Source organism: Chiloscyllium punctatum, chromosome 49 (genome assembly GCF_047496795.1).
Source record: "Chiloscyllium punctatum isolate Juve2018m chromosome 49, sChiPun1.3, whole genome shotgun sequence".
NCBI classification, from domain to species: Eukaryota; Metazoa; Chordata; class Chondrichthyes; order Orectolobiformes; family Hemiscylliidae; genus Chiloscyllium; species Chiloscyllium punctatum.
In genome coordinates, this window is record NC_092787.1 from 24431830 (window position 1) to 24450786 (window position 18957).

The 18957-nt window shown below is 44.3% G+C and overlaps 1 protein-coding gene across 5 annotated transcripts in view; it reads left to right on the forward strand.

The window, feature by feature from the left end:
* col27a1b (collagen, type XXVII, alpha 1b) overlaps positions 1–18957 on the forward strand; it is a 653616-nt gene that overhangs the window by 119133 nt on the left and 515526 nt on the right. For all 5 annotated transcript variants that reach the window (XR_011956099.1, XM_072565909.1, XM_072565908.1 and 2 more), the window contains exon 2: positions 14393–14463. Coding sequence is in view for 4 of the 5 variants with exons in the window: in XM_072565909.1 (XP_072422010.1) it covers positions 14393–14463 (71 nt within the window). In the remaining variant the exon portion in view is untranslated. The remainder of the gene's footprint in view (positions 1–14392; positions 14464–18957) is intronic.

Sequence of the window (18957 nt, forward strand, 5' to 3'; positions counted from 1 at the left end):
GGCGGGTAATAGGCCAGCACGGGATGTCCAGGTGGATGCAGTGTGTTGGAGGTGGGCGAAGGGGTCCTCGGAAGGTGGGCGGGAGTCCTGATTGTGAAAGTAAGCTCGGAGGCGGAGGCGGCAGAAGAATTGTTCGACGTCACAGTGTGTATTAAATTCATTGATGCGTGGACGGAGGGGGATGAAGGTGAGTCCTTTGCTGAGGACTGATCGTTCATCCTCAGTGAGGGGAAGGTCTGGAAGGATGCTGAAAACCCGGCAGGGCTGGGAGGTGGGATCTGGTGTGGGTGTGGAGCTGGGAGTGGGGTCGGAGCTAGTAACTGGAGTGGGTGTGATGATGGAGGGAGTGGGGTGGTGTTCCCCTCAGGGTTCTGGGGGCCACGAATGGTGACAATGGGATATGTGGGGGGCATGTCAACAGAATGCAGGTGAGTGGCGTTGGTGGGGACAGGAGTGGTGGCAGACACGGCAGTAAGGGTGGTGGAAGTCACTGAGCGTGTGACATCAGAGATGATGTGAGGGGCAGAAGTGATGTCACGTGTGATGTATGAGAAATTGTGAGGGGCGGAAGAGGTTGTGGGAGTGGTCATGATAGGGGCGGAAGTGGCATCATTCAGTGTGGGGGGTGGTAACTGCATCAGCTGCATGGCTAATGGAGTCCAAATAGTTCCAGAGGCCGGGGGGAATCTTCTGGAATGTTTGAGGAGCGCTGGTTATGGAGGTGGGTAGATAAACGTATGGGGGGAGGTGATGGCCGAGTGGAATTATCGCTGGACTGTTCATCTAGAGACCCAGGTAATGTTCTGGAATTAAGAGACTGTGATCTTTGAGGGGAAAGCCCATCTGGTTCACTATTGCCCTTCAGGGAGAGAAATTGCCATCTGCATCTGGCCTGGCCTGCATGTGACTCCAGACCCACAGCAACGTGGTTGACTCTTATCTGCTCTCTGGGGCAATTAAGGATGGGCAATAAATGCTGGCCCAGCCCAGTGATGCCCTCATTCTGGGAATGATTAAATTAGGTGATGACCATTGAAAACAGCGGTGAGGCAAATGTAATCGGTCTTTGGCACCTTCCTCCTAAAATGTGGTGGTTGCAGAGTCTTTGAATATTTTTAAGGCAGAGGTGGAATGGGTTGGTATTAAGGAAGGTTTGGGGAGGGTGGTGTAAGGAGATAGGTTAACAGGGGAAGGCAGGAATTTGGATGTGAGGTTCCAGCTGTGCTCTTACTGAATAGCAGAGAAGGTGAGAGGGGCTGAATGGCCTGCTCCTGATCTGTATCTTGATCTGTTGTCAAGAGGGACTGCATTTACATAGCGTCAAAATGTGTGGCACTGGAAAAGCACAGCAGGTCAAGCAAACATGTCCAGCTACACCCAGGGGAGAGACCCCTACCCCCCCCCCCCCCCCCCCCCACCAGCCACTCCGAGGGGAGAGAACACCCCCCCCCCCCCCCCAGGTACCCCGAGGGGAGAGACCACACCCCCAGCTACCCTGAGGGGAGAGACCACCCCCCACCAGCTACCCCGAGGGGAGAGACCACCCCCCCAGCTCTACCAAGGGGAGTCTCTCCCTCCAGCTATACCGAAGGCAGACTCCCCTCACCCCATCCCCTCCCTAGTTACGCCGAGGGGAGGTCCCCCCTCCCCCATTTTCCTTTGAAACAGTGAATCAGGGGAGAGGTGAACAGGGCCTGATGTTTGCCATTTCATCCCAAAGCTGGTCCCTCTGACGATGCAGCAGTCACTACAGTACGGTCCCCTCAGTGCAGCATTGGAGTATCCGAATTACTTTCTACACACAAGCTGTGCACTGGGACTTGTACTTGGAGCTTGGAGGCAAAATAACTCACTGCCTTCTCAGCCACTACAGTACCTCACTGTCACAGTCCAAATTCACGAGAGCTTTATTCAAGCTGGTAAATAATTCTTACAAATGATTAGAATTAGGAATGTCTTTGCAGTAGTTCTCACAGTGTGATATGATTATCTTTCTCTGACACTTGACCTTATCCCTCGCTTTGTTCAGTAAGCATCCAGCATCGATTTGTTTGCAAGACTGATTTTCACGTGCAATTCTGTTATTGAAACAGGATAACTCAGAGTTGTGGAGTAGGGGATGAACATGTACAATAATGGCTTCAATTCACACTTCTTTGTGTCTTCAAGAGGCATGCTAAGAAGTGTATTGGAGCGAGATGGTGGCTCAAAGGTTAGCCTGGTCAGCATGGACAGTTGAGCTAAAGGGCCTGTGTCTGTACTGTCTGACTCTATCTCTTCCCCAACCAGCCTAAATCTCGCTCTTTGCTGCCAAATAAACTCATGTACAAAAAATAAAACAAAGGACTAGATAGGTAGGTTCTTGATTAGTAAGGAGGTGGGGAGGCCGTCCAGGGTTATGGAGAGAAAACAGGAGAATAGGGTTGAGAAACATCTCCGCCATGAAACTGCAGATGCTGGAATCCAAAGCAGACGGGCAGGAGGCTGGACGAACACAGCAAGCCAGGCAGCTTCAGGAGGTGGAGAAGTCAACGTTTCAGGTGTTTTATGCGACTTCTCCACCTTCTGGTGCTGCCTGGCTTGCTGTGTTCTTACAGCTTCCTGCCTGCCTATTATGAACGAACTCCCAGCACCCCAGGGACCTGTGTTCGATTCCAATCTTGGGCAACTGTCTGTGTGGTTTTGTATGTTCTCCCCATGTCTGTGTGGGTTTCCTCAGGGTGCTCTGGTTTCTTTTCACAGTCCAAAGATGTGCAGGTTAGATGGATTGGCCATGCTAAATTGCCCATTGTGTGAGGGATATGTAGGTTAGGTACATTAGTCAGGGCTGAATGTAGAGCAATGGGATAGGGGAATGGGTCTGGGTCGGATGCTCTTGGGAGGATTAGTATGGACTTGTTGGGCCAAATGGCCTGTTTCCACACTATAGGGACAGTGTGGAACTAAAAATAAATGTTATCAGTGTTCTCAAAGCAAGTTATCTGTGTTTTTCCTCTCTGTCTGTGAGGCTACAGAACTGGAAAATTGTCTGTTTGTACACGCTGAGCTTGTGAGTATTTTGTGTAGGTCAGGGTGAACTGCACAGGGTCCAGGCAGCCAAGGTTTCTGCTGAAGTCTGTTTAGTTAGTTTCAGGACACTGGCTTGCCATGGCAGTCTCTGGGGGCGTCAGTTCTGTCCTTGTGTCTGCCATAATATGTTTCCTGTCCCGGAAGCAAACCTTGCTCTTTCTGTCAGCTCAGTAAGCAAACCATTCATATACGGTGCAACCTCATCAATTTGCCGCATGAAACATCTGCCCCTGTGCCTGGTACAGCTTCAGGTCAGCTCTCGCTGTTTACACTGTGAACTCTGTGCTGAGCTGGCACATAATGTTGGAGGTTCAAATCCTGCTTTGTGACATACACCAAGGCTGACGGTACTAACGGAGATTCGTTTCTGTTGGATGGGATGAGACACAAAACCAAGGTAGTTCCATTCCCCTCTAAGAGATCTTATGGCTCAGTTTTGAAGGCCAGCGGGTGATTTCTCCCTGGTATTCATGCCAATATTTAAATCTCACTCAACATTAAAAAAGCAGATAATCCGATTGCTATTACAGCACTGCTTATGGTATCTTGCTGTGCACAAATCGACTGCTGCACTCCCTGTATTTGAACAGTGGACACATTTCACAACTGTAGCATTGGTTGTTGTAAAGGGCTTTGGGAGGGCTGGTGCTTGTGAAAGGTGCCACGCTAATGCAGGTCTTTCTTGTTCTCTGCTCATTACTTCTGGTGACTCCTTAAAGTTAACCCTTAAAGTCAACCGTTAAAGTCTTCCATTTGTTCACTTCTGAGGCAATCTATTAGGCTCACTGGTTTAATATACTTTTATATAAGTTTTGAAGAAGAGTCACTGGACTTGAAACATCAACTCTATTTTTCCCTCCACAAATGCCAGACCTGATGAGTTTCTCCAGATATTTCTCTTCTTGATTAGATTAGATCAGATTACCTACAGAGTGGAAACAGGCCCTTCAGCCCAACAAGATTACACCGACCCTCCAAAGAGTAACCCACCCAAACCCATTCCCTTACTCCCTACTAATACACCTATCACCTGAATTGCACATCTTTGGACTGTGGGAGAAAACTGGAGCACCCAGAGGAAACCCACGCAGACACTGGGAGAATGTGCAAACTCCACACAGACAGTCACCCGAGGCTGGAATCAAACCCAGATGCCTGGTCCTGAGAGGCAGCAGTGCTAACCACTGAGCCATTTGCATATTTCATGTCTCCAGCATCTGCAATTGGATATAGGAGCAGAATTAGATCATTCAACCCATCTAGTCTGCTATGCCGTTAGTTCATAATAGACAGACAGGAATCTGGAAGAACGCAGCAAGCTAGGCAGCACCAAGAGGTGGAGAGGTCAAGTATAACAGGTGAAACATTGACTTCTCCACCTCCTGAAGCTGCCTGGCTTGCTATGTTCTTGCAGCCTCCTGCCCGTCTGCTTTGGATTCCAGCATCTGCAGTTTCATGGCTGAGATGTTTCTCAACCCTATTCTCCTGTTTTTTCTCCATAACCCTTGACCCCCCCCCCCCACTAATCAAGAACCTATCTATCTCGTAGTTTGTTTTATTTTTTTGTACATGAGCTTATTTGGTAGCAAAGAGTGAGATTGGTTGGGGAAGAGATAGAGTCAGACAGTACAGAAACAGGCCCTTTGGCTCAACTGTCCATACTGACCAGGTTTCCTAAACTGAACTCGTCCCATTTATCTGCAAGTAGCCCATATCCCTCTAAACCCTTCCTCTCCATGTTCCTGTTCCAGTGGCCTTTTAAATGTTGTAATTGTATCAGCGTCCGCCACTTCCTCGAGCAGCTCGTTCCATACACACATCACCCTCTGCATGAAAAAGTTGCCCCTTAGTTCCCTCTCACCTTAAACCTATGCCCTCTAGTTCTGGACTCCCCCACCCCGGGGAAAAGATCTTGGCTACTCACCTATTCATGCCCCCTTATGCTGTTCATGCTTCGAAAGTGCCGGCGTCAGACTGGGGTGTACAAAGTTAAAAATCACACAGCACCAGGTTATAGTCCAACGGGTTTATTTGGAAGCACTAGCTTTCAGAGTGCTGTTCCTTCATCAGGTGGTTGTGGAGGTTAAGATCATGCTCAGAGTTTATAGCCAAAGGAGTCCAGTGTCACGATACAGTAAAAAAGTCTTAGAAGAAAACTTTCATCTTTTAGAATGGGATATGCTGGTTTCTGTTCTTTGATAGTGTAAATCCCAGAACTTCTTTTAAATTACATTCTCAAGATAGCCCAGCTTTTTAAACAGTAGGTGTGAAGTCTGTCTGTGTTTCTATGATTTTTGTCTCTCTTGATGATGTTGTGAATGTCGATAACCCCTCAGCCTCATATGCCCCAGGGAATAAAGTCCCAGGCTATCCAGCCTCTCCCTATAACTCAAACCGTCCAATCCCAGCAATATCCATGTAAATGTGCTAATTTCCTCTCTGGGAGCATTTCAATCCTACACGTCATCCTTCCCAGGCCATTCAGCCTCACCTTATAACTCTAGCATCCAGTCTCAGCAACAATCTTGGAAATCTTTTTTGCTCCCTTTTTCAGTTTAATAACATCCTTCCTATAGCAGGGAGACCAGAATACAGATACTCAATTAAATAAAGCTTTTTGGAAAGAGAGTAGACAAGCTGGTGTTGTGGTCAGACAAGCAGAGAAGGCTAGTGGATTAAATGTCAATTTATTTTACACAATAAATCTGGAACACACTGCCCGAGAGTGTGGTGGAGGCAGGTTCAACTGAGGCATTCAACAGGGAATGAAGTTATTATCGGAAGAGGAACAGTGTTCAGGGTTACAGGCTGAAAGCAGGAGAATGGCATTGACTGAGCTGTTCATTCAGAGAGTCAGCAAGCAGGCAATGGGTCCAAATAACCTGCTGCTGCATTGTAACAGTTCTGAGACTCCCCCATCGGGAATTCAGATTGTTACTTGCATAAGCTCACGTGTATCACATCAAGAATCTGATGTGGGAATATTCCAAAAGCATTTAATCCAATCAACTTCCCAAAAATATTTTTTAATGTCTTTCTGATTGTGGTACCTAGACTTGAAAGGGTTACATGTGTGCTTTGATAGCTAATTTGTCTGGATTTGCTCCCTGGGGCTCAATCTCAATTAGTAGCTGAAGTGAAATGAGAAGCAAATTTACTGTTGGGAGAAATCACCAGAGCCTTGTAATCCAAGTCGACAGAAGTTATGCTGAGTCTTCAAAATGCGCAGACCAGTGTTGGAGCTGGGTCCTTACAGCTTCAAAGGGGAACACGTACTTTTTGAAGGAGAAACTGGAATTTCCTTCAGGCTGCTCTGCCTTTTCCTCTACTTCAATGAAACGCAGCAAATCTGGTTGATGTGTAAAGATGGGTTGCCGCTGTTGATGTGGTCACCTTATGGCAGCGGTAGTGTGAATGGTTCCAAAGAGATTTTGGTCATGAGGACATTTTGACCATGTAAACAGAGCAGAGAGAGAGAGTGCGAGCAATATGTACCACCACCTGCCAATGCCTCTTTGACAGCACTTTGCAAAACCCACAATCTCTACCACCCCAAAGGCACAGGACAGCAGGTACCTGGGACTGCCACCATTTGCACACTCCCCTCCAAACCATGCACCATCCTAACCCTATCATTCTTTCTTCACCGGTACAGAATTGTTAGAGTGCAGAGGAGGCCATTCAGCCCATTATTTCTGCACTGGCTCTGTGAGTAAGCATTTCAGCTTGTGCTGATCCCCTGCCTTCTCCCTATAACCTGGACATTGCTTTCTTTGGAATATTAGTCTCTTCAGAAGCCTCTTTTGACAGCCTTGATTGATTATGTCCCCATCGCACTCTCAGGCAGTGCATTATACAACCAAACCATTCTGCACAAGAAAGCTTTTCCTTGTGTCAGTTTTGCTTCTTTAGCTAAATACTTTAAAACTGTGAAATAAGACCAAGAACTGCAGATGCTGGGATTCTGACACAAACAATGAAATTGATGTAGGAACTCAGCAGGTCTGGCAGCATCTGTGGATAAAAAAACACAGTTAATGTTCCAGATCCAGTTCTGGTTAGGGTCAATGGACCCAAAATGTTAATGCTGTTTCTGCTGCACAAACCTGCTGAGTTTCTCCAGCAACTTCTGTTTCTCTTTAAAACGGTGTCCTCATATTTTTGATGCTTTCATGAGTGGGAACATTTGTTTTCCCTATTTACCCTTCAATCGGATCTCCTCTTAGCCTTCTCCAAGGAGAACAATCCCAGATTCTCCAATCTATCTTCATCCCTGAAATTCCTCATTCCCCACTGAGGTACACTCACTCCTGAATCTTCTACACTCTCTCCAATGCCTTCACATCCTTCCAAAAGTACATTAGTACTGAACTGCAGCTGAGACTAAACTAGTGTCTTATAAAATATAATATAATCTCCTTTTCTTGCTCTCTAAATATCTCTTAATAAAACCTAGGAGAGTGTGTGCTTTATTAACAGCTGTCTTCACCTCTCCTGCCATCTTTGATGACTTGTACACACATATCCCAAGGTCACTGTCCGCTTACACATCCTTTCAAATTGTATTCTTGATTTCATAATGTTTCCCCATGATCATCTGATCAAAATGTATCACTTCACCGTTCTCCTCATCTGTCACCTGTTTACCCACCCCATTGACTTGTCAATGCCCTTTTGAAATTCTACACTATCTTCCTCACGGTTTACAATGTGTTTTGTACTATTTGCATATTTTGAAATTGTGCACCAAAAGTATAAGTCATTAACGTACAATTCACAGAAGACAAATGTCCAACCAATGACCCCAGCAAACATTCTCCCAGTTCAGAACATCATCCTATTAACCATAACTCTCAGTTGCCTGTTGTTCAGCCAACTTTGTACCCACGTTGCTAATGTCCATTTTATTCTATGAGTTCTAACTTTGCTCACCAGCTCTGCGGCATTGTGTCAAGTGTCTTCAGGTGTGGTGTACCAGGATGGATGCAGCTCCAACAACACTCAAGAGGCTTGACACCATCCAGGGATAAAGCAATCCACTTGATTGGCACCACATCCACTTGCTCCACCACTGACACTCAGTAACCACAGTGTGTACCATCTATGTACAGCAGGAATTTGCTGAGGCTCATTAAACAGCATATTCCAAACCTGTAGAAGGACAAGGGCAGCAGATACATGGAACACCAACCCCTGCATTCCCACCTCTCATCTAAACTGCTCACCATCTATATATCGCTGTCCATTCAGAGTTGCTGGGTCAAACCCCTCCCTGACAGTTAAAGAAGGCAGCTCACCAGAAAGTTCTTAAGGACAGTTAGGGTTGTGCAATAAATGCTGGCCCCGACAGCGACCCTCCTATCCTATGAATGAATTTAAAAATCAGCACTGCCCTAGTGAACTCTTTCTGCCACTTCATTAAACACCCCTATTCGTTGGTTAAACAAGATTTTCCCTGAAGAAATCTCTGCAGGCTTTCCTTAATGAACTCACGTTTATACATATCATTATTAATTTTGTCTCAAATTATTGTTTCTTGATGTTCCCCAGCCACTGCATAGTCTGTAGCTGCAAGGCGTATACTTACATCTTTGTTTTGGAGCAAAGACATCTCCAGTTTTTTCCCAGTACTCTTGCAATTTCTTTTTTCCTTCAAGTATATCCAGGTGACTCCATCTACATGTCTCACTGCCCCGGAAAGGTAGCCGACCTCATCACAGACCCCTCCCACCCTGGTTAGACTCTCTTCCGACTCTCTTCCAACCTCTTCTGTCGGGAAGACGATTCAGAAGCTTAAACCAGTTCAAGAACAGTTTCTTCCCCAAATTATTAGATTTCCAAATGGACCTCTCCATTGCTTTTTGTGCACCTTCTCTGCAGGTGTAACCTGTATTCCTCGTTCTGTTCAATTGCCCTATGATTTTTGTGTCTTTGTTTGGTATGATCTGCCTGTACTGCTCCTGAAACAAAACTTTTCACCGTACTTAGGTACATGTGACAACAATAAATCCAATAAAATTAAACCAATAATGCTCTCCTACAATCTCTTCCATCAGGCAGAAGATACAGAAGCTTGAACGTATGCACCAACAGGTTCAGGAACAGCTTCTTCTCGGCCGTTATTAGACTAATGAATGAATTCTCTAGCCTCAATGAGCAATGTAACCTGTTTGCCTCTGTCTGAGGCTTTTTGATCTGTACATCCTTGCGTACTATGACCTGCCTGTATTGCTCGTAAACAAAGCTTTTCACTGTACCTCGGTTCATGTGACAATCAATCAATCGATCAAATCAATTCTTTTTGAAATCTCTTGTTGAAACTGTATCCAGAACCTGATCAGGCAGTGCATTCCAATCCAAACAATCACTCTATGAAAGTCTTTCCCCATGTTGTGGTTGCACCTTTTAGCAATAGCTTCACACACCTGAACATGTTGCTATCAACCTTTCAGCCATTGAAGAAAATGCATTTTCACCTCTGTTAATTTCCAATCGCCTAATCTGTTTTTAATGATAATGAATCTTTTCTTTGCCTTCTCTGCTTCAAGGAGAAATACCCCTATTTTCTCAATCTATCTACATAACTGTAAACTCACATTTTTGGAACTCTTCCTGTAAATTTCTCCCGTCCCCTCCCCAAAGGCTTCTCATAGTTCTTGAAGTGTATAATCCAGAATTGGACTCAGGAGTGCAGCTGAGGCTGTACTAGTGTCTTTTTGCAGGTTTCGTATAACTTCTTGGCTTCCACGCTCTATGTCTCTATTTATAAAGCCCAAACTGTGGAATATGTGCAGCGAAATCTTGGCTTTCGATTTCACTAAGTCTTTAATAATCTGGAGACACTTAACAAACTCCTTTGTTTACTGGGTTTGAATGTTCTACAGAAAAGTCTCAGGGCAACGTGAATGTACTCTAATATAATGGGATTCTGGAAATACAGGATAACCATTTGGCAAATAAGGAATTTCTTAGCGTTAGCTCCAGCCTAAGGCACAGTCAGAATTGTTAATTTGAGAGATGGGAACATCAGCCTCTGTTAAGGCCAGCATTTGTTACCCTATCGCTCATTGCCCTGCAGCCTTGAGTGTTGACTTTCATTAGGAACCAGAAGGAAGGTTTTGATGTTCACACATTCCATTCCACCAAGACTTTGGCGTGGCACCATTTTTAAAGTTGACATGTTAAATACTTCAAGGTTGGTCAAAACAATGACTGCAGATGCTGGAAACCAGATTCTGGATTAGTGGTGCTGGAAGAGCACAGCAGTTCAGGCAGCATCCGAGGAGCAGTAAAATCGACGTTTTGGGCAAAAGGGCTTTTGCCTGAAAGTGTATTCCTGAAGAAGGGCTTTTGCCCGAAACGTCGATTTTTATTCCTCTCGGATGCTGCCTGAACTGCTGTGCTCTTCCAGCACCACTAATGCAGAATCTGGTTTCCAGCATGTTAAATACTTCACTCCACCTTATGTCATCATAAAATCAGAAGTTAGTACATCGAAGCTTAGAAAGTAGGAGACATTCAGGCTTGCTCTGCCAGCCAATATGATCATCCATACATTGTTACCTTAGAGTCAGAGATGTACAGCATGGAAACAGACCACTCAATCCAACTCGTCCGTGCCAACCAGGTATTCTAAACTGAAGTAGTCCCATTTGCCAGCACTTGGCCAATATCCCTCTAAACCTTTCTTAGTCATATACACATTCAGATACCTTTTAAATGCTGTAATTATACCAGCCTCCACCACTTCCTCTGGCAGCTCATTCCACACCGGACCACCCTCTGTGTGAAAAGGTAGCCCCTCAGGTCCCTTTTAAATCTTTCCCCTCTCACCTTAAACTTCTCCCCTCTAGTTTTGGACTCCTCTACTCAGGGGAAAAGACCTTGAATAATCACCTGATCTATACCCTTCATGATTTTATGAACCTCTATACTATCACCCCTCAGCCTTCAACCCTCCAGGGAAAACAGCTCCAGCCGATTCAGTGTCTCCCAATAGCTCAAACCTCCAACCTTGGCAATATTCTTTTAAAACCTTTCTGCATCCTTTCAAGTTTAACAACATCCTTCCTATAGCAGGGAGACCAGAATTGAATGCAGTATTCCAAAAGTGGTTGAACCAATGTCCTGTACGGCCAGAACATCCATTGACTTCAATCCACTGAGTCCATCTACACCTCCGAGTGCCTTGGAAAGGCAGTCAACATCATCAAAGACTCCTCCCACCCTGGTTATACTCTCTTCCAAGCTGGGAGAAAGTGAGGACTGCAGATGCTGGAGATCATAGTCAAAAGGTGTGGTGCTGGAAAAGCACAGCCAGTCAGGCGGCATCTGAGGAGCAGGAGAGTTGATGTTTCAAGCATAATCTCTTCTTCAGGAATTCCTGAGGGAGGACTTATGCTTAAACGTTGACTGTCCTGCTCCTGGGATGCCGCCTGACTGGCTGTGTTTTTCCAGCACAACACACTCTTCCAACCTGTCCCATCAGGCAGAAGATACAAAGGCTTAAACACATGTACAAACAGTTCAAGAACAGCTTCTTCCCCGCTGTTATTTAACGTCTGAATGAGCCTGTCAAATTTCACATCTAATGTTATCTTGCTTTTGTGCAATTTTGTGTAACTTGTATTTCTTACTCTGTTCTATCACCCCAACAAAACTTTTCACTGTACCTAGGTACATGTGACAATAATAAATCAAATCAAAAAACTTGTGAAGGACATCTTCCTCACTGATGTTTATCATTTACAAAACTAAATGTCAAAAAAAAAATCAAATTGCTTGATAGTTTAGACACTGTCCTGTGAATTCAGCATGAGAGACAGTGCACATCCTATCTTCCGTTCTTGGTCCAAAGCACCATGTTACCTTGTGCCAGATCCCACTCTCCTCTCCTTCTTGCCAGATGTATTGAGAGGGTTTAGTCTCTAAGTTTCATGAACTGGCACATTCTCAGAATGTTAGTAACCCTGACTTTATTGGCTTCTGTGAATTTCCAGCACTTTCTGATTTTATTTCACATTTAATTTTAACACTAGCCACCAAAGCGAAAGCAATTTCGTGGAGGCGGGTACAGTTACAAAAGTTAAAAGGCATCTGGATGGGTGTATGAATAGGAAGGGTTTAGACTGATATGGGGCGATATATTGGCAAATGGGACTACAGTACGTTCTGCTATAACATGCGTTTCATTAACACAACTTCGCTGTAACACAGTTGATGAATTGGGGACATTGTTTCTAAAGTGTGTGTTGGCTGTAATGCAATTACAATACCAACTGTTTCTAAAACGTGATTTTTCTATAATGTGGGGTTGCACAAGAACACAACCATTGGGTTGTGTAGGTCAGATTGGGGTGGCTGATTGGCATGGATGAGTTGGAACGAAGGGTCTGTTTCCCTGCAGGGCGATTCTCTTACTAACTATAACAATTGACTGATCTACAGTGGATCTGCCTTTGCGCTGCTCGTGGTGGGTCAAAGGATACTTTATTTTGAGATAACTCTCTCAACAAGTTATAACAGAATCTCAAAACAAAGTTCTTTGTAATGTAGATGTATGAAACACTATGTATTCCTAGTTGGTTTCCTAAAGCATTATTGCAGATTGGGGGTCAGTTAGCTCAGTGGGCTGGATTGCTGGTCTGTAATGCACAATGATGCCGACAGTGTGAGTTCAGTTCCTGCACTAGCTGATGTTATTATGAAGGTGCCACCCTGCCCCTTGTCTGAGCTGTAGTAACCCAACATCAGTGTTTTCTGTCTGATTTTAAAAAAAGTTGGACTATGTTGACTCTACATTTACCTTTTATTCCTGATGAGTTAGAGGATGAATCTACTCTAACAATAGAGATGTAATGGATGTGTCAAGGGCTGTTGGAATTAAATGTGTCCCGTGTGGGCAGGGTGAGATGTTTAATACGTTATCAGTACATTGATATAGGAACACAGTATCTGGTTATGTCCTGGTATCTGACTGAGCTGATAGTGGCCCCTTTTTTTTAAGCAATTTCTGCCCCCAAGCCATTTCTTAGGAGAAAGCAAGACCAGGGGAGCTAGGGCCTGCTGCAGTGTATCAGAGAATCCACACATGTAGAAGGAGGCCATTCAGTCCATCAAGTCTGCACAGATCCTCTGAACAGCATTCCTCTATTCCACATTTACCATAGCTAAACCAATTTGCATGCCCTGAACAATTTCAGCATGGTCAATACCCTGCTCTGGAGTGGTTAGCACTGCTGTCGCACAGCACCAGGGGACCCGGGTTTGATTCCAGCCTCAGGCGACTGTCTGTGTGGAGTTTGCACACTCTCCCTGTGTCTGCGTGGGTTTTCTCCCAGAGTCCAAAGATTTGCAGCTTAGGTGGATTGGCTATGGTGAAATGTAGGGTGGGTTTGGTGGGATGTTTTTTAAAAGGGTCAGTGTAGACTCAATGGACCAAATAGCCTGCTTCCTCACTTCTGTAGGGCTTCTATGAATCCACCTAGCCTGCACATTTTCAGACTGTGGGAGGGAACTCGAGTATCTGGATGAAATCCATACAGACAGTCGCCTGATGTTGGAATCGAACCTGGGTCTCTGGTGCTGTGAGGCAGTAGTGCTAACCACTGAGCCACCTTGCCAGTGAGTAGAGAAATGAGGAATGTTTAAGGCCAAGTGTCAGAGGTCAGCAGGGATTAGTCTCCTTGGGGTTGATGGACAGTCAGTGTCTGGAGGGTTACCTCCAGGTGCAGTCTGGGGGAATCCCAGTATTCCAAGCAAACTATCCCTCCTCCCTCACTCTATCTGCCCCATCTCAACGTGTTCTCTTTCCAGACAATGGAAAGCAGGGCTGATGTCATGAAGGATGACTAACATATGCTCTGGACATCTTAATGGTGGAAAAGGGGCAGGAATCATTCAAGGCATTTTAACAATTCTAGGAGGGTTGTATTTTTCCCCTGACTTAAATGTAAGGACTTTGTCACCTACATTTATCTTTTAATTCTGGAACATCGTGTCGCTAGAATTCATCAAAATTATAATTGGGACACTGCTGTTCACTATAACCTGAAAGAATTGCAGCTGCTCGAAATCCGAAACAAAAACTGAAATTGCTGGATAAACTCAGCAGATCAGGCAGCATCTGTGGAGAGAAAGCACTTAACATTTGGGTCCAGTGACCCTTTCTCAGAATTAGAACTGAAATGTTAAATCTTCTTTCTTTCCATAGGTGCTGCCAAGTCTGCTGAGTTTTTCCATCAATTTCTGTTTTTGTTGCATTGTTGTTGACATTAGATCCAAATTTTAATGAAGTTCTAACCTATAATTGTTATTTCCCCAGGAGAGCCCTCATTCTCTGTGCTGTGCTATGTTGTACTTGCTACCTGGGACTTGCACAAGTACTGCCTGAAGGTAAGATTTGTTTGATTATTAACTATTTATCAATAGAACAGTGTCATTTCAGGTCTGCTGTCTGAAATCCCCCAGCTTTGAGACCAAGACTTTACTGGATTTTGAATTACTCATCAGTGTTTACAATAATTTCCAACACAAGCCCCAGAATCCCATCTATTTCATGGTGTCATGACCGAGGTAAACTCATCAAATTTAAACCAGCCACACAGAAATGATTCACCCCATGCTGTAATCTGTTAAAATTCAAGAGGCAAAGAACGATCCCAGGGGTCAGTATTTACAGTTAAAAATTAACAACTTTATTCTTTAAATCCAGCAGGGAGCATTAAAACCAACATTTATAACTCCTTTCTCTTAAAACCTAACTTTTACCTCCCACTCTACAAGCCTAGTCTGATAAAAACAAATCCTGATTAAGATTTACAAAACACAAATCACATTTCAAACCCAGTCAGCTTTGCTGATTCTACTTTGTAGATTCTCTCCAGGTTGGCCTCGATGTTCTGCAGCACACTCCCTACAGACAGGTACCTTTTCAGGTACCTAGCAGTCTAAAATTGGTCTTTGGCAGTTCTCCCTGTAAGTGTTCAAAATGTCTGGTTTTGTACCCCAAAAGATCATATTGTTTCATTGGTTCTAATATTATCAAAATGCTAAATTCAAGTTTGATTGGATTTTGGTATCTTGGGGCATAATTTAAAGTGATTGCCTGAATTTGAATTTGTTTTTGTTTCATGGCCACCCATCTGCTGCTATTTATTTCAACCAAGTGTTACATTGTTACCTTGTTCAGGACTCTCTGTGCTTTGTTAGTCCTTGCTAGTTTTTCAACTCTTAAAGGCACAGAACACCTCTATACCTTCATAACAATGGTCTCTCACAAATCCACTGAGAATAGAATTCTTATAGTGTAGAAATAGGCCATTTGGCCCATCAAGTCCACACCAAACTCTGAAGAGCATTCCATCCAGACCCAACCCCCTACCTTCACCTTGCATTTCCCATGGCCTACATGTCCCTGAACACGATGGATAATTTAGTGTGGCCAATTGTCAGGTGAAAGGACAGCTCTTCGAAAACTGTTGGACTATAATCTGGTGTTGTGTGGCCTCCTACCTAGTCCACTTGAGTCCAACACCGACGCCTTCAAATCATGCTTAAAATGCAATGGAAGCAGGTTGAATAGTCACTTTCAAAAGGAAATGGAAGATGTGTTTGGAAAGGAGATAATTGAAGGGCTGTGGGGGAAACAGCAGGAGAATGGAGCTTAGGTTTCAAACTCTGTGTCAGTTTTGTGTATTTTGGTGCATTCTCCAGTTGTGATTACGAGCTGGTTAGGGTTAGGACACATATGTAAGAACCAATTTAAGGGCCTTATGATACTGACTCTACCTCTGGGTTAGAGGATTCATGTTGAAGTCCCTCTGCCCATAGAGGTGTGTCACATCATGAACAAACAGGTTGATGTAGTTTGTCTTTTAGAATTAGAATCTCTACAGTGTGGAAACAGGTTTTTTGGCCCAACAAGTCTACACTGACCCTCCGAAGAGTAACCCAGCCAGACCTATTCCCCTACCCTATATTTGCCTAATGCCCCTAACCACACATCCCTGAATACTATGGGCAATTAAGCATGGCTAATCCACCTAACCTGCACATCTTTGGACTGTGGGAGGAAACTGGAGTACCTGGAGGAAACCCACACAGACACTGGGAGAATGTGCAAACTCCATACAGCTCAAGGCTGGAATCAAACCCGAGTCCCTGGCGCTGTGAGGCAGCAATGCTAACCACTGAGCCACTGTGCCACCCCTAAGAATCATTTTTCTAAGAATTAGTTTTCATTTAGTTGGAGTTGGTCTGTGAAAAAGCAAAATAATCTGCCATGGGTGTTGTGTATAGGACAGACTGGCTCCTATTTCTTCCTTTGCAAGATGAATATTTACCGGATTAACAAGTTGGGCCAATTGGATACTGAAAATAAACACTGGAAATCACAGCAGGTCAGGCAGCATCCGTGGAGGGAGAGCAAGCTAACATTTTGAACCTGGGTGACATTGCTCTTTCATAGAGCTAGCACAGATGCGATGGGTTGAGTGTGGGCTTCCTGGAGAAAATTGCAACTAAACTAAACTGGAAATTGACTGGAAAGGTTAGTTGTTGCCTACCGTCAAACTGCTTTCAGGAAGACAAATGTGTGATGGTGATGATTGAAAGTTTTTGAGGGCTATAGAGAGGGAGATTGACTTGTATATCTGTGTTAAACCCTTTCCATTGCTGTGAGATGGAAATGGTCAAATAGACTTTGAGCCTTGCTCTATTACTAAATGAAATTTCTCATAAAAAACCGTGCTTTTATTATTGCCCAACTGATCAAAATCATGGCTTCTGTCCCAAAGCCCATAACACAAGCTCTGGGTGAATCACCCTTGGTTTCCATTTGTCCCCGGTTCTACTATATCTCTTGTTCCTTCCATTGCCTCTAGGTTGCTGGATTGTTTCTGAGTATCCAGACATGAGTGCACTGCCCGGAACAAAATCTTATTTGACTCGTGAGACCATACTTTATTTCCTACATTGCAGCGATTGTCTTGAAAGTATTACATGACTGTAAAATCTTATCTGTGTTTTATTGAAACAGTTAGTGTACAGAGGAACCTCAAATATCTGGCATTCGATTATCCAAATTTCGGATTATCCAGACAAGATCACAAGGTCCCAATGCTTGGGCTAAACTGTTATCCGGCATTCAATTATCGGAACATTCAATTAGAGTCATAGAGTCATAGAGATGTACAGCATGGAAACAGACCCTTCGGTTCAACCTGTCAACGCCGACCAGATATCCCAACCCAATCTAGTCCCACCTGCCCATATCCCTCCAAACCCTTCCTATTCATATACCCATCCAAATGCCTCTTAAATGCTGCAATTGTACTAGCCTCCACTACATCCTCTGGCAGCTCATTACATACACGTACCACCCTCTGTGTGAAAAAGTTGCCCCTTAGGTCTCTTTTATATCTTTCCCCTCTCGCCCTAAACCAATGCCCTCTAGTTCTGGACTCCCCGATCCCAGGGAAAAGACTTTGTCTATTTATCCTATTCATGCCCCTAATAATTTTGTAAATCTCGATAAGGTCACCCCTCAGCCTCCGACGCTCTAGGGAAAACAGCCCCAGCCTGTTCAGCCTCTCCCTGTAGCTCAAATCCTCCAACCCAGGCAACATCCTTGTAATTCTTTTCTGAACCCTTTCAAGTTTCACAACATCTTTCCGATAGGAAGGAGACCAGAATTGCACGCAATATTCCAACAGTGGCCTAACCAATGTTCTGTACAGCTGCAACATGACCTCCCAACTCCTGTACTCAATACTCTGCCCAATAAAGGAAAGCCTACCAAATGCCACCTACACTAACCTATCTACCTGCGACTCCACTTTCAAGGAGCTATGAACCTGCACTCCAAGGTCTCTTTGTTCAGCAACTCTCCCTAGGACCTTACCATTAAGTGTATAAGTCCTGCTCTGATTTGCTTTCCCAAAATGCAGTATCTCGCATTTATCTGAATTAAACTCCATCTGCCACTTCTCAGCCCATTGGCCCATCTGGTCCAGATCCTGTTGTAATCTGAGGTAACCCTCTTCGCTGTCCACTACACCTCCGATTTTGGTGTCATCTGCAAACTTACTAACTGTTCCTCTTACGCTCACATCCAAATCATTTATGTAAATGATAAAAAGTAGAGGACCCAACACCGATCCTTGTGGCACTCCACTGGTCACAGGCCTCCAGTCTGAAATTAACTGAACAAAATTCTCCCTGCCCGTGTTGTTTGGATAATTCAGGTTCTGAATGACACAGTCGGGGAGAATTTTGTTTGGTTAATTGAATGTTCTGATAATTGAATGCCGGATAACCGTTTAGCCCAAGCATCAGGATCTTGTGATCTTGTCTGGAGAATCCGAAATTTGGATAGTCGAATGCCAGATAATTAAGGTTCCTCTGTATTTGAAAGGGCCCTTTCCTTCTGGTTCTGTAATCCAGGGAATTTAAATTTCTTGCATGTATTCCTAACATTTATTCCCAGTGATACCTAAGACAACTGTTTATTGCTTTTCCCTATTTAGCTTGTGAAAGTGTTGATCAGTGTTTCAGTCTTTTTGTGATGATTAACCACAATAGTGGTGGACAGTGAAATATAGAGTATTATACCATTCATAATGAAGGAACACCATTACATTCCCAAGGTTGGTTGTGTATGAACAGAAAATGCTGGAGAAAGTCAGCAGGTCAGGCAACATCTGTGGAGAGAGATACAGAGTTAATATTTGGGGTCCAGCGTGATTCTTATTATCAGACTCGAAACATTAACTCTAGGTTCTCTCTCCACAGATGCTGCCAGACCTGCTGAGTTTCTCCAGCATTTTCTGTTTTTATTTAAGATTCTCGACATCAGCAGTTAACCACATTACTGAGGATCGAGAATTA